This window comes from Astyanax mexicanus, chromosome 6 (genome assembly GCF_023375975.1).
Source record: "Astyanax mexicanus isolate ESR-SI-001 chromosome 6, AstMex3_surface, whole genome shotgun sequence".
Classification (NCBI taxonomy): domain Eukaryota; kingdom Metazoa; phylum Chordata; class Actinopteri; order Characiformes; family Acestrorhamphidae; genus Astyanax; species Astyanax mexicanus.
Window position 1 is genome coordinate 41,843,594 of NC_064413.1, and position 27,292 is coordinate 41,870,885.

Genomic DNA, 27,292 nt, shown 5'->3' on the forward strand with positions numbered 1-27,292 from the left:
TTTATTTTGCTCTGAGGAGGACACTAAGAGCTGGATTTACGTGGGATTCCACTTTTGAAAGTAAAACTAACTACAGCTCCAACGCAGCTAACCCCACTCCCACACACAGAAAACACACAAAGGGTGAGGCACAAAACAACCACATAACTGATAACTACATGAATAATACTAGAACAGTGATAATAAAACATGACATGAAACTCTGGGATAAACAGTAACATAAACACGCAGAAAAACACCCACTTTCCCCAACAGGGTGAGCTCCCATAATTCCTTGCGCCCCCCCTCCAGTCCCGACGCTACAATACCATAAGCATGCGTTGCTATCTCGCGAGCGCGTTCAGGCACTTTCTCCCTCTCTCATTCTCTCTCTCGCGAGCGCGTTCAGGCACTCGCCTGTTCAGCCACGCCTGTTTCTCCCTCTCTCCCTCAGTGCTCTGAAGCACTTCTCTACAACTTCTCCCGTGCTCCACAGTGCGCATGCGCAATTCATGTTTGATTCAAATTAAAAATATTACATCCTTATCTCTTTTCTTCGAGTATGATTTCAGTGGAACCAAAACATTTGGTTTATTTCCTTCAGAATTGTAATTAATTTAGTCTGAATCAAAATTGACACATCAAAATTCAAAAAGGTTGAGTTTCACAATAAAGTCAATAATTGTACTATGTGTTCAATCATATTTATTAGCTTGAATGAACAGCTCCATGCTTCACTTTTTACAGTGTAGAAGTGTTTGAAACCTTCCGAACAGCAGTAGCAGTAATAGTCTGGTCACCAGTCTTTTGCCTCCGTCCTGCCCAGCACACTCCCACTGTCTGCCCACCGGCCGCCCCCGCAGCGCCTGAGACAACTCGTGGGGGGAGAGAGAGAGAGATGTGATGAGGGGGGGATGGGTAGAGGGAAGAGGGAGCGTTTTAACGCGGAGCAGAGGCAGCAGCAGCAGCAGCAGCAAAGCTCTGCGCACAGCAGCTCTCTCTCTCTCTCTCCATCTCTCTCTCTCTCTCTCTCTCTCTCTCTCTCTCTCTCTCTCTCTCTCATCCACTGGATCTGGGGGGCAACAAGCAGCGCGCCAATGGAGCTGATCTGAGGGGACGCAGCGCAGCCACGGTAAGCCTGATCGCCGGAGCTGCGGTGCTGAGGATGCTGAGAGATGCTGAGAAGTGGAGGAAAGCTCGCCTGGTGGATGATATGATTATATGATGATATGGTGATCTGATTGGATGGCGGGGTGGCATGATTTCAGAGTCGCTTTTAGTGTGAGAAACCTTCGATTTTGTGCACTTACATAATCCTATTACACTGGTCTTGCTTGCGGGATGCATGTTGTGTTGGTTTAAAGCAAATCAGCTTTTTATTCTCAGACTTGAGCGCACTTTTAATGTGTGGTGTGATGCTCCAGATCCTCCAGATCCTTTAGCTTCTTCAGCTTCTTCAGTGCTGTGACTGTGTGTTTGTATGTATGGATACAGCAGCAGCATCAGCATCCTTATGAGAGAGAGAGAGAGATCTTCCAGCATTTCTTCTTCTGATTGCAGCTCTTCTCAGTTGTAGCTCTAATCGATGGTGATCTTCTTTATCATCTTTATCAGATATTGGCTTTTGTGGCTTTGGTGGAAGTTGAAAGCATCATGTCAGCTTTCTGTAAGAGATAGATTAATATATATTTCAGATCTCTCTTCTGCTCCTCCAGTGCAGGAATGCTGCTGGACTGGTCCGCAGGTGCCCTATATTTAGACTCTGCATATATTTACTGCTATGGCGAAAGAGAGAGAGAGAGAGAGAGAGAGAGAAAAGCGTTAGACTGCGCCTGCATGGAAACAGTGCAGCTGAAGAGCCAATTCAAACAAACCACTGGCTGTTGAGAGCTATGTGAAACCATTCATTGAGATTGGGAGATTGGGATTGCAGCTTCAAGTGATGGAATGTTTGCTGAGGTTACATAAGATCTCTGACCACAACACCAAAAACATCAGAAACTCACCACCAATCCATTACAGCAATGCTTTTCCCCTTCTTTCTTTTTCTTTCTTTCTCATTTTCAATTGATACAAGACATCAAACAAACATAATATCATATTGTAGAGTGAGTTTCTAGGGTTAATAGCATTAAATTTCTGTTCTCTGACGTTATCTAACCTGCTCAACACCTACCTACCTGTTAGATCTCCAGTCAGGAGATGTTAATCCTGTTACGATAAAAATGCTCTTCTGTTTATTATCATTAACATACAATAAAAATAAAAAAAGCTTACGTCAGAGAGACGTCGGGCTGACGTAGGAGATTGACACTAAATTTGACACTTTGTAGCTATAAATAGCAGCAGAGCTAAAGAACCCAGGATACCTTCAGTTTACCTGTATATCCTTTTTTTTGTTTTTACATAAATTGGTTCTCTTCATTCTTTTATCAATTCAAACCCACACACATACACACACACATATACACACACATATAAATCAGACAGGTCTGCAGATGTCTACTCTCTTAATAACAGACACACAAAAAATGCTCAACACAACATCAAGAACCCATTAAAACCTATAAGTCATAGCAATTAGCAGTTGTGTTTTTTTGTCTTTGCAATTTTGACATATCGTAACTATGTAACTATATATAAATAGCATCAGAGACAAAAAGCGATGATACCAATGTTCTGTTTTTTTTTTGTCTTTGCCGGAAAAAAAACAAAAAAAAAACATAATTAGCCATTGTAGTTAGAGTTAGAGAGTTAGAGTTCATAGAATTAAAAGCATTGGTGTAGATTAATTTATAGCAATAAATGTAAGCATATAAAATCGCCTGTTTTGATGTTATAACCTTTTCTGCATCTGTCTGACGTCAGTGAGGCAGATCTCCAGTCAGGGGGTTTTAATGTGTATTGTTATGATGAGAATGCTCATTTGTTTATTAACATTAACATACAATGAAAAAAAACTTGCGTCAGAGAGACGTTGGGCTCACGTAGGAGATTGACACAAAATTTTACGCTTTGTAACTATAAATAGCAGCAGAGCTAAAGAACCCAGGATATGTTCAGCTTACCTGTAGTGTGTGGAGTTATGATGGTTTTAAGTGTTATTTTAAATTGAATTCTATATAAATTGGTTCTCTTGATTCTTCTATGAATTTAAGCACACAGACCAGACAGGTCTGCAGATGTCTGGTCTCAAAAGAACAGCAAAATGCTCAACTCAACATCATAAACTCAAGACCAATCAACTATAGCAATTAGTATTTGTGTTTTTCTGTCTTTGCAATTTTTACATGTTATAACTATAAATAGAATCAGAGAAAATGAGCTCAGAATACACACACAGGCGTCAGACAGGTCTGCAGATGTCTGCTCTTGTAATAACACCAAAATGCTCAACACAACATCACAAACAAACATAACAATGTTGTTTTTTTGTCTTTGCTGAAATAGAATTCCGAGAGTTAGAATTAATGGATTTAATAGCATTGGTAAAGAGTAAAATAATAGCAATACATATAAGCATATAATATCGTCTGTTCTAATGTTATAACCTGCTCTTCATCTCTTTGTCTGTCATCAGTGAGGAAGATCTTCAGTCCGGAGGTTTTAGTATATCTTGTTATGATTGTTAATTAGCTTCAGAGAGATGTTAGGCTGACTTAGGAGATTGACACCAAAATTGACATAAATAGCTATAAATAGCTGCAGAGCTAAAGAGCCCAGGATCAGTTCAGCTTACCTGTAGTATCTGTGGAGTAAAACACACACACACATCAGACAGGTCTGCAGATGACTAGATTACATCAGAGAGACGCTGGGCTGAGGTAGAAGATTGACAGCAAAATTGACATGTTGTAACTATAAATAGCTGCAAAGTCCAGGATACATTCAGCTTACCTGTAGCATCTGTTGAGTTACCATGGTTTTAAGTGTTTTTTTTAATTGTATTATACATAATTTGTTTTTCTTCATTCTACTATAAACTCAAAACACACACATAGCAGTCAGGTCTGCAGACGTCTACTCTCTTAAAAACACCAAAATGCTCAACACAGCATCATAAACTCAAGACCAATGGATGACACCAATGTTATGTTTTTGTCTTTCCTGAAAAACAGCATAATAACCCATTGTAGACTTCACATTATTTTCATTAAAAATAAAAATAATATTAAAAATAATAATAATATAGGCTAATTCATGGATGTTTTGATGTCATAACCTTCTCAACACGTATCTGCCTGTCATCAGTGAGGAAGATCTCCAGTTAGGAGGTATTAATTATTATTTTTTTTTAACAATGAGAATGCTCTTTTGTTTGCTCTTATTAACACACAATGATAAAAAAAAGCTTACGTCAGAGAGACTTTGGGCTGACATAGGAGCTTGACACCAAAATAAACATGTTGTAACTATAAATAGCAGCAGAGCTAAAGAACCCTGCATCCATTTAGATTACCTGTAGTATATGTGGCCCTACGATGGTTTTAAATGTTGTTTAAACATTTCTTACACATTACACATTCTTTAAATACAAAAAAACACAAAAATGCTCAACAAAATATCATAAACTCAAGACCAATGGATGACACCAATGTTATGATTTTGTCTTTTCTGAAAGACAACATTCAATTCAATTTCAATTGCAGCAGAGCTAAAGAGTCCAGGTAACATACGTCTCATTTTAAACTGTATGATACAATACAATTATACATAGGTATTGGTACTGTAATATCTTTTGAGTGGTTCATGTATTTTAAATCATTCATGTATTATAATAAACTGCTTCTTTTTTTTTGTGTGTTGTTGGAGTAGAACAAGCATCATTTACTGAGCTGCAGTTACTCTGTGTTAGCTGTGCTCTCAGTACTTTTAATTACTGTTTTCTTTCATCTACTTTTCTATAAGTATTTTAAAAAATAGTTGAATGAAATCAGAAAGAAGACTAAATACAAGTTCAGGAAAATATAAATTTTTGATATATATGTATATGTATTTGCTAGGTTCACTGTACTAAAATTTATTAGGTAATCGGTTACAACAAATGTTTTGAGTTTAGTCAACTTATTGGGTTTTACAGTGTAGTAGTATAAATATACTGGTTCTCTTTATCCTTCAATAAATCCAGTAAAACACACACAGGGCAGACAGATCTACAGATAGCTATTTAAAGAAGAAATAGAAGAGCATTCCCATGAAAAATAAAATAAAACCTTTAACTAGAGATCTACCTCACTGATGGCAGGTTATAACGCCAGAACATCATTCATTACATCAATGCTATGAGTTCAATCAACAAAAGGGCTTTTATTTTGCCTTCCAGCTAAGAAATAAACATAAATTTGACAAATCACCGATTGATCTTGAGTTTATAAAGTTGTGCTGAGCATTTAAGTGACATTAAGAGGGGATAGACATCTGTTTTATACTGGAATTACAGAAGGATAGAAGGGGAATGGAGCAGCAGTGCCTGCTGTTTTCTATCATTCCTATGAGACTCTTGAGCATCACTGTCCGTGGTGCTGAATAAGAGAATCAGGGAAAAACATGCTTTGTAATAAATTGACTATTTAAAACAACCGTAGCCTTTAAAAGTGTTATTCTCTCATCAGCCCACTATCTTAATGTGATGAGACGAACATTCTCATCACATTAAGATAGATTAAAACCTTCTAACTGACAACAGATGGACAGGTAGGTGTAAAGCAGGTTATAACGTCAGACCATCACACAGTCATATCAATGCTGTGCACTCACCCTACAGTGTATGTGCTATTATGTTGCCTTAATGACACTCCAGTGCTGTACACAACATCATACACTCAAGACCAATCAATGCTACAAATGTTATGAATTTTCCTTTGCTGAAAGATACAAATAACAGCTTTCTATAGAGTGAGTTATCAGAGTTATGGCGATGAATATGAGCACCTCAACTGTTCTGACGTTATAATAATCTGGCCTTTACGTGTCAGGTCTCCAATCAGGAGGCTTTAAACATTTAAATCTTGTTATGATGAAAATGCTGTTTCTTCATTAACATACGTCAGAGAGGCAGGTTTAACCCTTTCAGACCCTGCATCCATTACAATGGACATCATATATTTTTTTTGACCAAAAAAGCTTGGCACCCCCCACTGTACTGGAAAATGGTAGTATCTAACCTTGTTAATAGAGGCTATTTTATTTTTTATTTTATGCTATTACTAATTTAATGTGATATAAAACACCTTTTGTTTATTTACTGTTTAGGCCAATATGAAATAAAACAGAATTTACACATGAATTCCCATGCAATGGAAATAAAAAAACATTTAAATATTTGACTTTAAATATTGGATTTATTTGCTATATAGATTTCATAGTAGAATATCAGTTGAGATATATCACTGGAGATGATTAAGGTCTAAAGGGGTTAAGTAGCAGATTTATTATATAGTCTATTCCCCTGCTTCTCTTATTCAGCACCACGGACAGTGATGCTCATGAGTATCATTGGCCTGATCGGAAACATCAGGCACTGCTCCACTGGCCCTTTAACCTTCTCTAAATCTAGTAAAAAAAAAACAGATGTTTACCTCCTTTTTTTCCTTGTATTCTCCCAATTTAGCAAAGCAAATTGTCCCAGCCATTCAGCTGCTACTCAGCTGTATATCTCCCATCACAAGTAATGCCACAACACAAAGAGGGTGAAGACTAGCAGCCACTTCCTCTTTTGGAACTGCTGCTGATGCAGCATCATCGAATATTATCACAGCGCGCTTGGAGAAAAGCACAGCGACTCGGTTCCGATACATCAGTTCACAAACACCACTTACTGATCGATATCACCCTTTAAAGTGATGTGGGCAAAGAGCGCCATTTACCTACCCACAGAGAGCAAGGCCAACTGTGCTCTCTCAGGGCTCTGACAGCTGACGGCGAACTACATAACTGGGATTCGAACCAGCGATCTCCAAATCATAGTGGCAGCACTATAAACCGCTGGACCACTTGGTGCCCAATGGCCCAATGGCCCAAAGATACTCAACACCACATCATCAGCTGAAGACTGCTGATGGTAGCAATGATTGTTTTTTATAATGTGCTGAAAAGACAATATATTTTAAACTATTAACGTAAAAACAGACGTAAAAACTAGACAAACATAATGAAACGAAAGGTTTGAAGGCCATTAAATGGTTGATTCATATTCAGGATTTGTATTGATTTCAAAATAAAGTTCAGGAATAAGCAATTTTATGATTTTTTTCATTATATTTTGACAGTAGCAAATTTACCTACTATTTTCTAATCCTTTCTATTACAATTACAATTCTGATTTTCAGTAACGTTCTTTATTCCTTATCAAACATGAAAATTAATTGTTTTAATTGTGTGATGCTTTGACATTATACCCTGATCTACACCTCTCTGTCTGTCATTAGTAAGGTAGCCCTCCAATCAGAAGGTTTTAATCTGTCTTGTTAAGATGAGAATGCTCTTCTGTTGCTTCATTAATACACACTCAGAGAAACAGAGAGGCATTTGATATATTTACCTTTAAGGTATTAACATTTATCCATAACATCTAACAAAAGTGTTTCACTGTTACTTCAAAAATATCCATAACCAGTTTGTAGAGACTATAATCAGAAAGATACATCAAGCTTGTTAAATGTTAAAACAGAAAGGAGAAAAGTGTAGTTCAGGAACTCAGACAGTGACTGGCATAGGGGAATGACACCAGGTCTTACTTTATAACTATAAATAGCTCCAGAGCTAAAGAGCCCAGAATATATTGAGCTCACCTGCAGTATATGTAAAGGAAGTTTAAAATGGATGATTTATTATAAATCATTTTGCATTGGCTCTCGTATTCAGCACCACGGACAGCACCGCTCATGAGTCTCATAACCCTTATAGAAGCAGCAGACACGGCTCTATTCCCCCTCTATCCTCCTGTAAATCCAGTATAAAACACATACAGGAGAGATAGACCTACCTTGTCTTTCCAAAATATTGATGTTTTTATTGAAAGTTTTTAACAAAAAGTAGATAATCTAGATCCAGACATTTAGAGCCATTTCTATCTGTTCTAGTAGCAGCTATCAAAATTCAAAATTCGCGTCACAGTGTCTCTATATGATATATTGTGCATGAATATTAGTGATGCACCAAAATAAAATTTTGGTCAAAGCAGAACAAAATTCACTGTTTGTTTAAAAGCTAAATACTGAATATTGAATGTTTTTTCAGATTTTCAATAATGTTGTCACTTTTTCCTCAATGTATAAATTAAACAACTTTAAAGTATAAAAAGCAATTACAAAACTATAATTCTAAAATGTTTATTGAATAACTAACATTTTTAGCAACCAGTTGGTTGTTCATATAAATTCCAATAAAGTCCATATAAATTATTTGGTGTCTCTTTACTTAATCGTCTTATTATCAAAAGTGCTTTTATTTCACTTTGTTGATTATGTGCAGATGCCAATATTAGCCTTTATAATTCTAACTCAAATAAAATAAAAGGGTCAAAACAATAGTATATTATAGGCTTATGTGCATATTGGTACATTTATAAAAATATATTCATGCATAATGTCACCTCAAACAGGTAATGAGACTGGATGCAAGTGCAGACAGCAGTTTATTCCACAAAACACAATCAAAAAGACAAGGGTCGAAATAACAGGCAAACAGGGTTATCAGAGGACGAAACTGAGATGTGGTCAACAAACAAAGTAAAAGGTCAGAATAGCAGAATACACACTAGAGATATAATGCTCAGAGCTCAGAGTTCAATAGAAATGCTAAGACTCTCTTGGCTGGGTCTTCTTTATAGAGCACTTTATTAGAATTCAGGTGAGCAGGGTGCGGTCGATGATCAGAACTCTGGTGATGCAGAGCGCTGTTGGGCAGGAGAGGGTGGAGTCGTTGAGCTCATGTATATACTGTATTTGTGCAGGTTTTAATGAATATTTAAATCTGCAGTGAAAACTTTGATTTTAATTGTTTGTGGAGATATCTGTAATGGTTGATTGTAGGTATCTGTAACTGGAGTTACAGTTTACTAATAAAACTGTAATTTTATACAGAAGGGAGTGAAATTCCATGTAAGCCAATGGTAACATATGACTATTGAAAATGACATTAAGGAAACGTGCTGCTGGTAATATGACTTGTCAGAATAGCTGTATAGATCTGTAGAGATCTTCAATTTAAGTGTTTTTTTACTATCAAATACTCCTGGCATTTCATAATTATTTTATTCTAAAGCAATTTGCCATAGTAGTGTAATGATGGTATAATTGGAATGTGATGAGTTGAAGAGGACACTCTTTTATTGAATGTTAAAAATGATATATAACACAGACTGATTGAAGCACAGCACCTAGAATTTATAATTAGGATTGAATTCATATTAAAGGTTGCAGGCATTTGACCGTGACTGCATGTTGGAATAGCAAAGCCCAGATGGCTTTTTTTGGACACGGACAGAGGTTTCCACAGAAGGTCACAAAAGAAGAAGACACTGACAAGACAGTGAGGTTGAAAAAAGGTTGGGGGGTGGTTTTGCATATACAATTTGTATTCCTGGTTCATGGACATTTTGTAAAGAATGTCCCATTCTTTTCTATCAGTTTTATTTTTAGAAAAGCTGCACCATATCCAGTTAAACAGAGATGATTATAATGAAATATAATATGTAGTGTAGTTGAAATTACAAAATGTATGTAAACATTAAAAAACACACACATTTCCATAAACATACTGTCAGTATTGAAGCTGAATTAAATAAAGACACTTACTGTACATCATATGCATTTTGTTTCAGTTTAGTATCTTTACCAGCAGACACACACACACACACACACACACACAAGAGGTACACCCTTTCCTAAAGCACTTCAGTGAGTCAGACACTCTTAATCCTGCAGTTTGCTTTCCTATAATCCCTGAAATTGGAAATTGACAGAATTATTACTTTCCTCAATGGAAACCAATTGAACTCCTATTACTAGTAATAGTTTGACCTGAAAAGCCTTATCTGATGGATATTGACTCCATACTAACACCTTCCCAGAATGCACTCAATCTGCTGCCAGCCAGAACCAGAAAGAAGTATTTAATCATGCCTCAGTTCATCTGCTCTATCTTAAGCTTTAAAATGATAAATAATTCACAGGCAGTGATGTATAGAATATGATGAGGGAAAAGAGAAAATAAGATGATCTAGAGGCAAAGCAGATCTTAACGTCTCAGGAAGTTGGATATTCTTTCTTGATGGACAAGAACCTTTTAAGTTCATAATCATGAAGAACCGGGTAGAGCTTTTTTTTTAATAAATGAGAGATTTCAATATAATTTCAACAATATCATTCGTTTTTCCTTTTTTTTTAAATATCAATTATTATATTTAGTATTGTAAGTTGTTTTAATTTAAGAGCCTTCACGAATTAAGAAATGTTTTAGCTTAAATAAAGCAAATTTTAGTTTTTAATGTAAAAAATATATATATTTTAAAGAAACAGACATTTTTTTTCGAAAAGGATCAATGGTTCTTATATTTGTTTTTCCATGTATGTGGAAGAACTGAATGTAAATGTTCTGTAATGAAAACATGCTGAACAAAATCCAGTTTCTCTGTAAAGGCATATTTGAACTCTACATCAGAAGTGTGAAATGTCCTAGATGGAAATTAAAACAGCAGCTTCCATGTCTCTTTGCTGTGTTGATGTGGTGTGTATGCATCCTGTAGAGTCAAATGAAGGCAAAAAAGGAGCTTCTGGAGGTGAAAAATTGTTATTTTGTATACAAAAAAAAGGGGTAAAATATTTTTATATGACTAGTGCAAATTGTAAAGAAGCTCTGCTGTTATGATCCAAGAATTCCTGATTTAAAACAGCTTGGAATTTGCAGCTTGCCAACAGCAGCCGGAGCCCGAGAAAGCAAAATTGGCTTTGGTCTCTTGGGGATGAGTGTGATGATAGCAGGGTCAATTCAAGTCAAGCAAAATCATTACTAGCATTGACTGCCAGGAAAGTAACTTAGCTAACATACACTTTAACTTTACTTCCTTTTCTTTGCTTTCTTTTCTGGCTTCATGTTAGATAACTCTGCTTTATGACGAGTGAAGTTTCATATTTTGCCGGCCACAGAAATCACAAACCTGGCTGGCTGGCTACTGTCTGCATCTAGTGGAAGGAGACCCTTTGAGGTGAATTTTAACAACATTCAGGAAATTGTACTTTCCTGCATTGACCATAACAGACTTTAAAGTGACGTTCACACAGTTTGTCACAGTTTGCATTCTATTTACAACTAGTCTTAGGCCAGCTTGGGCCAGCTTGGCAATTGATTGGGTTGCTTGCCCTGTTGCAACGGTTCTGAATATGTTCCTACTGTGATGTTTGCAGGCACAGGCATCTGTTGGCGGTTGTATTGGAGCTGGGGATCTGTGCTTTCCTTAGAGCATGTTGTATACTCAGAGATGCTGTACGGGCGACAGTTAAAAAATGTGTTAGAGGAGGCATGTGCTGCTATTATGGGGGCATTATTACTAATGATAGGGGGAGGGGGTTCATATAAATGAAGATTGGGACACTCTTAATCCTCCAGTTTGCTTTCCTATAATGCCTATTAATACAAATTTTATAACTTTCCTCAATAGAAACCAACTGAACTCCTATTACTAGTAATAGTTTGACCTGAAAAGCCTTATCTGATGGATAAATGAGGATTGGGTAATTGTCCTTCCTAATTAGGGAAAAAATCTGAAAAATGTAAATTGATCACTTTTAAGATTTGCAGTATATTTGCCGTGCATAAAGAAAGCCACACAGCAGACCTCCATGCTCAAGAGTGGCACACTCTGTCCCCACCAGCATCTGTGTTCGCTTTCAAAGCAGCGGCTTCATAGCATGATGAAAGGACCCATCAGATATGACTGGGTCAGAGGGGAAGAAGGCACATGGCCGGCTTGGTTTCATCTAAACCAGCCCCATTAGCCCTTTATGTCCAGGGTCTGCGGCACAGGAGAAGAGGCTTCTGCAGAGGAAATGTGTGGAGGAGCTCCACCAGTGGACACAGTTCTCACAGGCTAGAGCGTGCATGGCGCCTTTGAAAAAAAAGCAAAAAAAAAGCAATGCATATGGATGGAGCAGCGAGGTCTAATGAGCCAAACAGCAGGCAGGAGACAGCCTGTGAGCTCTTTGTTAATTTCTAACAATGCGTCCACCCACGCATTCAAACTCCCCCACCAACTGCAACCCTCAACCTTCTCAACCGCAGCACGCAGAATCGACATCAGACGCCGTGTTTAATAAGGTGTGTGTAAGAGAGAAGGTGAGGAAAAAAGGGAGGCAGTAAAGTGTCAGGGAAGAGGGAGGGCCGGGTTTCACAGGTGTGAGGGTGAAGACTTAAGATTCATTTCCGTCCTCTGTCGTCGTCGGGGGAGACCAGAGAGAATTGTATAAGACTCGTCCGTGCCAGAAAGTGTTCAGCCTGGCATTTACATCCCCCCCACCAATGCAGTTACTGAGCATTTCAATTAAATGTAATACAAAAAGCCTCTGCAGGAAATCTTCACTCCACCTGGTGAGAGATGCCTGAATCTGTCAGATTCTGATTGATGTCAAACAGCTCACTACCTCCTACTGAAACGCTGAGATGCACTCACTCACACACACACACAGGCCAGACAGGGACAGAGTGAGCATGAGGTGCTGGCTGCATGCAAGATACTGAGGTACGCTATCCAAATGGACACCCCTTCAAATAAATGAACGAAAAAACATTAAAAACGTTGCCCCCTACTGCTACCATACAGTGGTCATGAAAATGTATTCACATTTCTTTTGTATTGCTTTTTTTCCCATATTTACATTGTTTAGATTATCAAATCAAACTTTAATATCAGAAAAAAAGATAACCTGAGTAAATACGAAAAATGCTGTACTGAAATGATGATTTCATTTATTAAGGGAAAAAAAGCAATCCGAATCAACCTGGACTGCATGAGTTAATTGTGGATAAACACAATGTCATTTACCACAACCAGGCCTGATTACTGACAAACCTCTAGAATTAAGGAATCACTTAAATAAAACCTGTCTGACAACATCAAGCAGAATAAAAGGTCTCAGAAACAACACATTATGCCCCATTCTAAATAAATTCAGATGAGAAAGCAAATACATTCACATCTATCAGTCTGAAAAAGGTTATAGAGTTATTTCTAAGGCTTTGGGACTCCAGCAGACCACAGTGAGAGCTTTTATTCACAAACGGAGAAAACATTGTAACAGTGTTGAACCTTCCTCTGCCTTTTCCAGCCTTCCAACATTGCTCCAAAAGGGCATGGACAACTCATCCAAGAGGTCCCAAAAGAACCAAAAACAACATCTAAAGAACTACAGGTCTCAAGGTGGAGTTTTCATGTTCTCCTCATGTCTGTGTGGGGCCCAGAAAATTGGTGTGTGAATGTGTGTGTGACTGTGCCCAGATATGGATTAACACTCTGTCACTCTGTACTGGGTCAATTCCTCTCCTCAGTGCCCGATGCAGTCCTCTAAGTGGACGGTCATTCCGGTTGAGAGTATGCTGTGTCCGATTGGCTGCTGCTTCTCACTGGTGTTTGTTGAGCGTGTGTGGAATGCAATTGTAAGTGTCCTTGAGTGGCAGAAAGGCACTATGTAAGTGTAATTGTAAGTAAGTAAGTAAGAGAGAAAGAAGGTGAAAAAGTGAAAACAGAGAGAACAGAGTGTCTTCTTCTCTAACTGGGCCAGTTAGGCCAATTCATTCTGCTCAAACAAGCCCACCCAGGCAACCAGCACAGCAGCAGCACAGACACCTCCATCCTTATCCTGTGATACAGTGTGTGCTTCTTGCAGTATGTTTTAGCAGAGCGGTGGATCAGCGGGTCAACTGGACAGAGTTATTACAGCTGAGAGCCCAGCAGCTTTCTGTCATCATTTAAACAAGCTTACTCAGAGCGAGAGAGGGAGAGAGAGACAGACAGAGAGAGTATGAAGGGAAGAGAGAGAGAGAGACAGAGAGAAGGCACTCACCCTTATCACTCAAATACAAGACAAGAGCAGTTTAAACTGTGATAACTCTAGTTTTTGGAATTGAATTCAAATGTGTGGATAGAGGAATAGAGCAAAAACAGATAGCATACATATTTTAGTCTTTTTTATTTGCACAATATTATAGTGCAAATTTTATTGTACATTTTATGAAATCAATTAAATTATGTACATTTTATGAAATCAATTTAGTTTTATGTATATGTGTTCATTTTTTAAAAATCTCAATTAATTCTGGGATTTTTCTCATTTTCAGACATAGACACAGACACAGTCATAGACATAAATATAACTAAAACTGCTCTGTAATTGGTGGTTGTGAGGTAATGCTGTGATTAATTATATTCTGAGATGGAACCGTCTGACAAAAGCTTATTTTTCTTATTTTAAACAGTCATCAATTAACACAACAAAACAAAACAAAAAACAACATTACAAAATTAGAATTAAATTTTAGTTTTTTCTGTCATTATTACAATATTATTTTTCATGAAAGAAAGGTTAATAGAGCTGCAATAATACTGAATAACAATCAAACCATATGCAACAACACCTAATCCTAATGCTACAGAATGTGGTCATGTGACTTATCGAAGCTGGAGGTAGATTGAGGAAGAGTGAGGTGAATGCACATTAAATATTACCAAATTACTTCTTAACACGACAAAAATGATTGCAGCCAAGTCAAAACTTTTGAAGAGCTTAAACTAATATATGATTCATTTTAATTTACTTTAATTTCACATCGATATCAGTACATTTTCGTCTATGTTGTACACTTCTAAACTACACCATTTAACATTTTAAATGTATCAAATATTATATACAATTCAAATACTTATATCAGATTTTAAGCTCCGTATATCTAGGTCCTTGTTTCATGGCCTGATCCGAGCTCGATCTGGAGATGACTCACCCACGGAGCTGCTGTCTGCAACCAGCACAACACTTTCTCTAACCTCAGATTCTCAGAAGGAAACTCTGTTTTCTCAGCTCGCTGTTTGCGTCTTGTTCCTACACTCCTCTTTGCCTCTCTCTCTCTCTCTCTCTCTCTCTCTCTTTCTCTGCAGCATATTAATATGCATAAAAGTGCTCCTCCAGCTTGCTAGGGTTGAGCAAGGCACAGAATCACAGGGAATGAGTAACGAGGAAGCTGGCGTCAGCACAGGCCAGGTCTCAGGTCTCAGCCGATCGGAGATGGGATCTGCCGAGTCTGGATCCACTCTGTGAATGTGTGGGTGTGAGACAGAACAAATGTCAGCGCAGGTACACCACAGCCTGTAGTGCACACACACACATACACACACGCACACACAAAACACAATGGCTCTGTCATATGCCAAAGCTTTTCTTCTCAGTGCCTAACAAAGGTTGCCATGTTCAGGGCCTAAGCAGCAGAAGAAAAGAAAAAGGGAGGGCTATAAATGAACACCTGTTACCTCAAAAGGTTTTGAACCAGAATTATATAATATGGCTGGACCTGGTTCATCATGTCAGACACAATAAACATTTATGGAATTGGCAGTCACCAACCCGTGTAGAATTATAATAAATCTAAAAAACAAGAAACATTTTAATATGGGTGAACCTTAAAAAGCAGCTTCTTTTTCCAGGTTTTGTCCTCCTTCACTGGACAGAAAACCTTTACCTACTCTGTCTCTCTGAAAGAGAGTGAAACTGAAAATGAGGACACAGAATATCAGAGGGATAATCTTCCTTTCTTTTCAATCTCCCCAGTTTGCTTCCATATTGTACCTTGAATTTAACTTTTTTTCGCAAGATCTAGTTCATTGATAGTTCGGTGCTAAGCATTTGCTCTGAATACATAAGGCATGTATCTGTATTCAGAATAAATATTTTTACTGGCAAAGAGAAACAAGATTGCAAATATATTTTTAACTAGTAATTTTTTTTAGAGAGCAGTGTTCAAAATTGCTAAAACATAAAATTATCTACAAACAATGATTTACAGATATGGAGAATGAGAGAATGAGGCAAAATGTGAGATGTTGTAAAAGAGGTAAAGATATGGAAAAAGATATGGAATTCTCAATAAGGGGATTGGGATTGGTGATGGGGACTGGTTGATAGATATTGGTGATGGGGATTGGTTTTGGTGATGGGATTGGTATAGGGAATGGGATTGGTGATGGGGATTGATATGGGGATTACGGATGGGGTTTGATATGGGGATTAGGGATGGGGATTGATATGGGGATTGGTATTGGTGATGTGGATTGGTATGGGGATTGGTATTGGTGATGGGGATTGGTGATGGGGATTGGTATGGGGATTTGTATGGGGATTGGTTGATAGATATTGGTGATGGTGATTGGTATTGGTGATTGGGATTGGTAATGGGGATTGGTATTGGTGATGTGGAGTAGTGATGGGAATTGGTATTGGTGATGTGGATTGGTATGGGGATTGGTATTGGTAATGTGGATTGGTATGGGGATTTATATGGGGATTGGTTGATAGATATTGGTGATGGTGATTGGTATTGGTGACTGGGATTGGTGACGGGGATTGTTATTGGTGATGGGTATTGGTATGGGGATTGGGGATGGGGACTGGTATTGGTGATGTGGATTGGTGATGTGGATTGGTGATGTGGATTGGTGATGGGGATTGGTGATGGGGATTGGTATTGGTGATGTGGATTGGTGATGGGGATTGGTACAGGGATTGGGGATGGGGATTGGTTTACATCTATTTGTTGTCCTCTAAACTGGCTTCTATCTCTACTGTGTAATATCAACACTTAGTGTTCCCTGTGCTTATATCAACACCTATTTATTTAACTAAATAGTAGTTGAGCTGTGAGGCAAATACCTAGGTACAGTGATCACCCTACTATAGATCATGTGGTTTTGTTCTGTGGGTCACATTAATAGACACTAACTGTACTATACAGTTCTTTACAGTTACAGTTTTCAGTAAGACTGGTGTTAGCATAAAATAAAATTGGCAATGTGATTCAATTGGCTGTTTGACAGCTAGCTAACATGAACATAGATTGTGTGCTAGATTGGCTAATGTTTGTTCTTGCTCAAGGGCCTAGACCAAGCACAAATATCATTCAGAAGTTTTATTTTTTCTTCTTTTTATTAATACTGGTGTCTACTGACTCAGGGATTAAACTGGATCATGGTGGCTTTGGTTCCTCTCCAAAACTATGGAAGCTATGGAAACAGAAAACAATGCAAACAGCTGGGCTCTGGTAATGTAATGAAATGTGATTAAAATGCAATGTATAATACATTAATTGCACCTTTACTGTTAAAACATTACTATGAAAACATTACACTTACTGGTAAACTGTGTATCCAGGAGAATCTTGTGATTGGTTGTGAAAATGAAGTGACAAATTAGATTAGAGTCTTCTGGTAGAACTTTTCAGTTTTATTTATTTTTTTTTGTTGATTTTGCTCAGTAAAACTAGTATACCTCATACAGCAGCCTCCAAGTCTTTGCTTACTGGTATGGTTCTACTTCCCGCAAACTTCAGACTGGAAATTTAGTATGAACTTTTAGATGAAAGCACACTGAACAGCTATCGGACTGGAACATTTCCTCACCCTGATCTGCTCTCTGCCACTACAGGAACTATCTGTACAAGCACTCAATGGTGCGATAAAATTACGCACAGACCCAGCAGCTTCTAACCACCAACCACCCAGTCACCCTATCTCTCCCTGTCCACTGTCTCATTAATTGACTTCTGTGTGACAGAAGGCTGTGCTTTCTCCACATGCTCCCAGTATGAATCTACTGGGGACTTACTTTGGTCACATTGACTTTAAAATTAGTTTGAGAAAGGCCAAAATATGAATAAATCCACTCCGGATATATTGGAACACCCTACACCTATGTGGCTTTTCCTCTCGGTCTGATTCTCTCTCTGTCTCTGACTCCCTCCCTCTCGCACTCCCTCACTTCCACCCCGCAGTGCTGTTGTAGTAATGTCTTCCTAATTACCACATCAAGCCTGTGTGTGTGCAGTGAGCATCTCACTCTGCTTTCTGTTCCACAAACAGAGATTGATGGGAGACCCTCAGTGCTTGTGCACAATCTGTGAATGCTGCCTTTATTGCTTTGATCATCATAATCAGTGCTTTGACTCACCCCACGGCCACAGACAGCTGTTGGTTCATTGTCAGCTAATGCTGTGTATTAATGTGGCCACATCAGAGGGGATATTGATAATGAGGGCAGAGTACATAACCACATCGCTGAAATACTGCCTCCCAGAAGGCCCTGCAGGTGGGAAATGACTGCTCTTTTCTTTCCTCGTTTAACTGCATAATTTAGTATGCACTGAAATCTCACATTATATTGTCCTGCAATTTTAGATTCACATCAATTGTCTATAAAATATATTTTGATTTACTCTCATTTAATAGCAGTTCATTTATTATTCATCATTTATTATCTCATCCTAAAGTCAAAAAGCTGTATTTATTACACTGACTTTTCATGACCTCTTGTTTCATTCTCTTAGTCAAAATCTATATACTGTAGATATTCGATAAACAACCACAAATCAGAAAAGGTTGGGGCAGTGTAGAAATTGCAAATAGAGAAGTATAGTGTTTTTTTTTACCTTTAGTTTGACTTTGGTTAATTGCAGACAATATGAACCCAAGACATTTCATGTTTTTTAATTTTGATAAACTTCACTTCATTTGTTACACAATAAAAAACAATTAGTACAGTAAAGCCACCATTTACCACTTTGCAATATTGCCATTCCCTCTCACAACACATAACAAACATTTTGGTGTCCAATTCCTCAAGGTGTGCAACAATACAGGGTTGTTTTTGTCACATTTTTAGAAGACCTTTTTCACACATTCTCTCTTGTCTATGGTCCAAAGCCCACAGTAACAATTTCTTCCAAAAAAAAAAAAAAGATCTGGAATACTGACTCATATGACCATGATACACATTCCCACTGTGTGCTGGTCCATCTCAGATGATTCTGAGTCTAGAGAGAAGTCAGTGCCAATTCTGGACATGGTTAATACAGGGTTGCATTTGTGAATGTATTCATATTTATACTTATTGTAGTGCTTAACAGAGTTTGCCAAAATAATTCCTTGCCCATGTGGTTCTATAAGCTATTGTTCTGAAATGTCTTGATTTCTTGATATTATAGACTGTAGCGGGAAACATATGCAAAACGCTTGCATTTATCTCCTTCAGGTTAAATTTTTTTTTTTTTTTTTCAATTATTTGAAAGTCCTCTGCCCAGCACTTCATGGATATAGCTTTTATACCAAATCAGGGTAACATTCACATGTTCACATTCTTTGATTGAATCTAAATTGCACCGTTTAATGTTTTATGTAATGTGTTGCTGGCCTTTAGTGCAGGAACAGATGTCTATTACCAATTAAATCAAGCTTACCAGACATAACATGAAATATCTTGAGTTAATACAGCCATGAACATAAAAATAAACATAATGTAAATCTAAGAAACACATTTTTATATTGTCACAACCTTTTTGATTTGGTGTTGTAGAATTTATGATTGCTGCTATCAAAGCAGTCATCTCTGCTTCCTCTAACTAAACGGTCACTGTCTAATGAAAAACATGTATCTCCAAAACAGAAACTTTACAGGAAAGAGATTAAACCTTCTAAACTTTTAATGGAAGTCAATATAAAAAGAGTTTATTTCAGGTAATGTAAAAAAAATGTTGACAGAGTGTAAGAGACAATGTGTGTGTTCATATTATGCATAAAAATAAAAATAAAAAAAGGAGATACTTGTTTTCCATTGGATAGTGATGATATACTTGTTGTCGATCAGGTTTCTGATAGCCCTTCACTTTTGTGTGAAACCTTAGCGTCTATTTTGAACATTATTTTATCTTTGAGTCACATATTAAATCCCTGATTATGACATATTGAATGACTTCTAAAGATGTTATGATTCCTGTACATGTCTTTATTTTTTCCATTGCATTTCACTACATCTAGCTTAGATAATTGCAACCCACTACTTCGTGGTCTACCTTCAAATTTGCTTTGCCCTCACCAGTTCATTCAAAAATCTGCTCACATCTCCCCCATCAATCACCAGCTACACTGGCTACTATCTGTGTGCATTATAAAATTCTGATGCTAACCCAAAAAGCCTTGCATGACATTGCTCCTACTTATCTGTCTACCTGCTAAATTAAGTTCTTGGATTCAGGTCTTCTATCTTCCACCAGGTCCAAACTGTCCACTAAGGGTGACAGGTCATTTAGCATTGCTTCTCCTTTTCTTCAGATGTTTTTACCTTTATATGTTCAGTCCTGTACCTCTCTTTTTCTACCCTAAACCCTAGATAAAAAAAATTCTTTTAAATAGTTTTACTCCCTTTCAAACATTACTCTTAGCTAATATTTAATTTTTACATCATTGATTGGTGAAAGGTACTACTGTATTTATTTATAATACTAAAGTTTATTAATCTAGCCTTCTATTTTGTCTGCTAAAATGCTAACAGCTAATGATATCCACCCCTGATGATGTCTGATTTGATTACAGAGCCCAAACACTTCATCACTACACTGCCCTCAGACAGTGACATGAACTATGTCTAATTTCTTCTTTTTTTCTCTTCTTTTTCTCATTATTAATATGATTATTGATTTGTTAGAATAGAATTCCATCAAAAGATTTTATCCAACAAGTGAACATCAAATAAAATCTATAACCCTGATCATTTTCTGCTAGCTTCAATATCTGCCACTTCTGTGTTTAATAGAAAAAAAGATGTCTTGCTCATGTTTTACCATGAATGATTGCCCTTTCAGCATTTAATCAATGGGATCACTGCCTTTCATAGATGGCATGTATCAGGCTATTCAATAATTCATACTACTTGAAATGCCTGGGGTGCCACTGTCGCAAACCTCAGAAAAGAATGGGGTCGGTCTCAATCCAGCACCTATTCTACAAGGTTAATATTGAGGCCAGGTGTCTTTTTTTTTATAGTAGCAGAAATTTTCTACATTTCATCCTCTTCATGTGCCATTTTAAGAGAAGTGTGCATAAAGGCAGAGTCTCTGATCCTGCTTCAAATGGTATTTTTATACCGTGAGAATTGCATGGCACTGGAGCTTCACCGAGTTGGATGAATGCAAGAAGTGGTAAAAATGGCAGGCCGTACCGCTCTTTATCACACTCTGCAGACTGCAAGGCTGGTATTTCAAAAATAAGTTTATAAGGCCTTTTTATCTGTGGACACAAAATCATATTATTCTCTCCTTTAGTGCCGTGCCACAAGCAACTTGGAGAGCACAAAGCTCTCTAAAGCACAGCGACAAATCCACAGCCTCAAATTGCCTTTTGTTAAAAAAATACTGTTTGTGTCTGTCTTTTTTACGCCAGGTTGACCAGGACTGAGCTGAAGATGTGCAGACACTGAGGAAGAGGAAGGCGAGGGAGCGGTAGGCAGCATGGGTGACGGAGGAGCCCTGCGTACAGAGGGGAACGCCCTCCTGAAGGCTGTGTTCCAGGGCAAGCTTCGTCTCGCTCGTCTACTGCTGGAGGGGGGGGCGTACATCAACGAGGGCAATGAGCGAGGGGAGACGCCCATCGTTGCCGCTTGCCTGGCAGGGTACGACGACCCACAGACCCGCCAGAGAATGGTGCGATATCTGTTAGAGAAAGGTGCTGACCCAAATATCCCTGATAAAACCGGCAGGACTGCTTTGATGCATGCGTGTGCAGAGCGTGCAGGCAAAGAGGTGGTGTCGCTGCTGTTAGAGAACGGAGCTGACCCAAGTCTTAAAGACTATTCTGGGTCATCGGCTTTGATACACGCCATCAACAAAGGCGACAGAGAAACCCTGCAGATCCTTCTAGATGCCTGTAAAGCTAAAGGCAAAGAAGTGATCATCATAACCACAGATACGTCCCCCTCGGGCACCAAGAAGACCAAGCAGTACCTGAACTCTCCACCTTCTCCAGGCGTGGTGGACAAACTCTCACCTGCCTGCATGTCTCCGTCGGAAGTCGAGATCCGCACGTCGAGCTCTCCCGCTGGAGAAGAGGAGGAGGGCATCTTCAGCTTCGCTCTGACCACAGCCCTACCGCTACCTTCCAACAGACCACCAGGTGAGAGGAGACCACCACCACGTAAACTCCTCAAAAGGCTGAACTCAGAGCCTTGGGGCTTGGTGGCTCCAAGCATACTTGCTGAAAGAGGGGAGCGGGTGGAGAGTGACCTAGCAGAGGAGGAGAAGGTGACGACCGAGATGAACGGCCTATCGATCTCCGGTCCCGGCAGACCTCTGCTCTCGCGCAGACACAGCATCGAGACTCACGACCCCTGTTCTCCAAAGCTGATTGACCGTTCATGCTCAGAAGACTGTGCTGCACTCTCTGGCTCCTCCTGGGCTGACAAAGTCCAGCAGCATCAGTCGCTGTATCGCAGGAACACAGCACCCGAGTCACAGGAGAATGCCACCCACCCACCAGGGGCCACCCGCACACTGGCCCACCCTAAACTTACCCGCATGGAGCACTACGAGTCAGACACGCACCTGTGTCCCGAGTCCATCCCTGGATCTCCAGACTCTGGCCGAGTGTCCGTGGAGCGCCGAAAGTACAACGCCTCGCCGCTGTCCCTGCTCACCAGCTCCTCCCGAGAGTCGCTGGAGAGCATCCCAAACTCGGTATCTCCCATTACCATGAGGAGGAGGCCCCCAGGCCTGCTGGAACGCAGAGGCTCTGGCACGCTCCTCCTGGACCACATCTCGCACACACGGCCTGGATTTCTTCCTCCCCTTAACGTCAACCCCCAGCGGCCCATACCAGACATCCGTGCCAATGGAAAGCCCACCTCACCAGTGCACTCCAGCACCAAGATCCTGCTGCCCGTAGCCCCCTCCTCACCAAAACGTGGAATGGACTTCAAGATGAAGAAGAAGCTGTTGAGGAGGCACTCAATGCAGACGGAGCAGATGAAGCAGCTCTCCACATTTCGAGAGATTCTGGCAGAGAAAGTTATGGAGGTCAATGGAGATTGAGGCTAATGAGGGGGTACGAGATATATAGCATATGCACAGAGAGAGAGAAAGAGAGAGAGAGAGAAATCACCTCAGAATCAAACCATAAGACACTGAGTACGTAAAAAATGCAGAAACAATAAGCTTAAGTAATTTAGTAATCAGTTCATATGCTAATGCTAAACATGAACAAATGACAGGGGATAGCCTATGGTTAGCATAATCATTATTCTTATTTAAATATTGACTTAAATGCTCAATGATGGCTACTGGTTTTCATCCTATTTCCATTCTATGGCTTATCGGATTCCCATGTTCCTTTGCTTCCATATTGTTGTTTTGTTTTTGTTTTTTTAGCTTTTTTTGTTGGTTTCTCATTTTATATGAACGTTAGTTGCTGTTATTTAAAATGTTTCTAAGGTTCAAGCACAATTGCTTTCCACTTTTCACCTTCCTGACTTGAAATAAAAAAGTGACAGCTTGAATGTAGTTCTGGAAAAAGTTAGCAAGGTTAGCCTAATGCTGCTAGCAGAGCTACGCATGTCCTAGCATGTCAGATGAACGTAAGATGCAGAACTAGTGTCAGCAATTATTTCCCTCCTGAAGACATAAAACAAGCGCTGTCTGTTAACTTCTTCTGTTTTCTTCAACATGGTTTCAATCAACTATCAGTCACTTTAATAAGACCATTTCTACTTAGTTCAAATGAGTAAAACTACGACTTTTGGCGACAGAAACAAAAGTCTGCTGATCTAATCTACTGCACACTGTAGGGGTGGAGAATGGACATTGTATGCATGGCGTGTTTTAAATTTTAAAAAATGAAGTGCAATTCTCAACTCAGAATCCCAAAGATGTTCCATGAAACCCATTCATGTTTACTGTACCAAAAGGTGGGCTGGGGTGGAGAGCATGAATGTGAAGGACACGGCTGCTGTGCCTTGTGTGAAGAAGAGGCAGAACGCACCTGTAGATAATGTACAGATTTCACAGGCAGCGAGACAACAATTTTGTGTTTCCAGTGTTTTGTGTGGAATATTCTGTGCTGCAAGAATTCTGGTTTCATATTATCGTGGTGAACGTTGGGTGATCATTACATTTGCAGCACGATATAAAAAAAGCAATCTGCACTTCTGGGGAACATCGTGGCGTGCTGAATAACAGAATCACTGAACGGAAAAGGCAAACTTAGTTTACCCTCGCAGAGAGAAAATACACTCATTTGAAATCCAATTAGTTTCAGTGTAGTGTTTGTCAGTGTAGAGCGAGAAAACACAATATATACAAATAAACAAAACATAGTTTAACAAAGCTTAAAATGTGGTTGATAGTCTTGCTTCTGTTTTATTACAGTTCTATTTAAGTGCTTTTTAGTTTGCCTATGTTAATTTATATATATGTGGATAAAACTATGTGTACTTTAACATGAAAACAAAAACAGAGTAATATTTTTCTAAGCCGGTGATGGGACCCATTTTTCATCCTTTGTCATACTTCGCTTCACACCAGAGAGAATATGATATGATTTCACTGAGCCTTGCAGTGGCCGGGCTGGAAATGACCTCATGTGCTATCAGAGGGGTGGCTTTGCCAAGAGAACAGGATGAAACATCTTCACAGGATGTTTTAAATTTCAGCTGCTCTTGTAAACATAAAGGTGCTACAAAGGGTTCTTTGAGGCAACGTTCACACAGCAGGTAAAATGAACCAAATCGGATCTTTTTAATCACATGAGAAAGAAAAACAATCTGAATCTGACTTTTTTTTAATAGAAAAGAGTTGTGCCACCTTAATATGTGGTATTGAAATCTAATATAAATCCAAAACAGCAATGCAGCTGAATCATAGACAGTATATAAAAGAGTGTACAACAGCGTATAGCAATACTGTAGCGCAAAACATGTCCAAAATGAAACTGCCAAAAAGATATTTGCACAGTAGAGCCAAAGTATGTGCAGTAGAAGAGGGAGAAGAGGCAGTGTGATCCCCAACCCACTACATTCACATTACCAGGCTGAAGTGACTCAAATCAAAGTTTTTATCAATGTGGCTCAGATCAGATTTTTTCACGGCTGTGTGAACGTGCCAAATTATTTTTTTCAAATCAGATGCTTACTTATCCATTTCACCTTTATAAAGCTACAAGTCGTCTCTCAAATATGACGTTTTGTTGTTGGTGAAGAAGGCAACGTTCATCAATGTGCGCATATGAGACGTTTTAGGGACAGATTCGTTCACATTACAAATAGATACAGCTTACTTACAATTGTGAATGTTAACCATCAGGATATCCAAATCCAATCTGAACAAAAAAAAAATGGATTTAAGCAATCTGGCTTGTAATGTGGGGCCACCAAATAACACTTATATTTATAGATATTCATAAAGGGCAGGGCTCTTTTAAGGCATTTGGGAGCCACAAGCAAAACCTATTGATGTTAACCTATCTGCTGCTAAATTACACTATTTGCACAAGACATGTAGACCTAATTTATCCAGTGACGTTTCATATTTTGCCGGCTGCAGGAATCACAAACTTGGCTGGCTACTGTCAGCAACTAGTGGGAGGAGCCCACTATTCAACTAGTCGTTGTATTTTCCAGCATTTATCATCACAGAATTTAAAGGGGCGCTCACACATTTTGTCTTTGCATTTAATTCGCCAGGCCAGCTTGGGGCCCTAGGCAATTGATTGGTTTGCTTGCCTTGTTGCAAAGGACCTGACAGAGGGGTATGACAACAAGTTTTGTATCCAGAAAATGAAGGGCATAAGTAAAATGTTTCATGAAACGTTGTCAACTAGTTCACTTTCATATTATACAGTCTCTGATCTGATCAGATAGATCAGATTAGCTGTTTATGTCAAACCAACTCAATATTTATCATAAATGCATTCAGAAAAGAAGGAAAAATGAATGACAGCTGTGATGACCACACTGAGACCCAGCATTAAAAGCTTTGCCCTCTTAAAATATCTCTTTCTCTCTCTCTATTATAATACTACACTACATCTCTGAATTTGCAGCCACTTTTGCATGACTATTATCAAAGTGGCTGTTAATCTAACCTTTGATTGTTTACCAGTGGGTGAGGGGGACACATAAAGCAGTTGGGCTACGTGAATGTAGCCTTTGTGATGCTTTACTGTAGAAGAACCGATTGCTCAAGGGTCCAATAGTGGCAGCATAGTGAATCTTGGTCACAAACCAATATCCTAGTGATCAAAAACCCAGTCGGAGTACAAGGTCTGTACTATTACGGTTTAACTCCCCTGGAGCAGTGAGGATAGGGTCTTTGCTCTGGGGCAACTTGCTGTTTTTTTATGGAAGGAAGCAAAATGTTTCTTCTCTGGCATCACTCAAAGAACCCTTTGTAGCACCTTTATCTACTGTAATTGTAATAGTATGATATATGTACTGTAATTAAGACATTTTCCATTAAGAATCCCATGTCTTTGAAATGTATCAGGTGAAACTTAGTAATTTCATTTGAACATTATCTAACTACTAAAATTACACTCATTCATTACATTATAATGGCGTTATCGAGCCACTCTTTCACCTCATGTCGGTCTCTCCTGAAGCTCCACAGAGCAGTGAGTAGTTGCACTGAGTTTTATCTGTTTCTTGAGTATCTTTGTAAAAGAGAACAACCTGCTGTACAAAATAATCCCAGTGAACTTGTTTTAAATTGTGCTCAGGTATGTCTGACCAGACCCCCAAAAGAGAGGACGAGGGTCTCCAGTTGTCGTAGTGGCAGTACACGCGGGGCCATGCGTCACAGCGTGCTGCTAAGTTGTGTGGGTGATAGGAATAGCATTACTGCACATCCAAGTGTCTTATTTGTGTGTATCAAAGGGATAGCAGTTACAGTTATCAACATCTAGTTTAATGGATTCAATATTTATCGTAATTTTTTGTATGTTTGGTGTGGTACACTGGTTAAAAATAATGTACTGATCTGAATACTTAATCTCTAAAAAAAAAAAAAAAGACATTAGACTTTTGTGTTAGCAGTAAGCCGTAGGGGTGGCAGGCAGGAGTGTGTGTGTAGCACTCTGCACAACACGATGGCAATTAGTCTCATATTCATATGAGACATTTATGGTGCTTTGAATAAAGGCATGACTAAACCAATGTTTTATGTCTCTTATGTATTTTTTTTACCTTCATGGTATCTCATGGTAATCCACGGTAAAATGTCACAGAGATAACTCTAGCTGAGG

The 27,292-nt window shown here is 38.8% G+C and overlaps 1 protein-coding gene across 1 annotated transcript; it reads left to right on the forward strand.

Moving 5' to 3' along the window:
* The first annotated feature begins 904 nt into the window (after positions 1–904).
* LOC103037128 (ankyrin repeat domain-containing protein 34A) lies at positions 905–27,203 on the forward strand. The gene is made up of 2 exons (XM_022673590.2): positions 905–1,111; positions 21,446–27,203. Exon 2 carries the CDS (start codon positions 21,514–21,516, stop codon positions 23,086–23,088), a length of 1,575 nt encoding a protein of 524 aa, XP_022529311.1. The 5' UTR covers positions 905–1,111; positions 21,446–21,513; the 3' UTR covers positions 23,089–27,203.
* Positions 27,204–27,292: the final 89 nt, after the last annotated feature.

Bases quoted from the DNA above. Each gene is read 5' to 3' on its own strand.
- LOC103037128 (XM_022673590.2), top strand. From the start codon at position 21,514: ATGGGTGACGGAGGAGCCCTGCGTACAGAGGGGAACGCCCTCCTGAAG.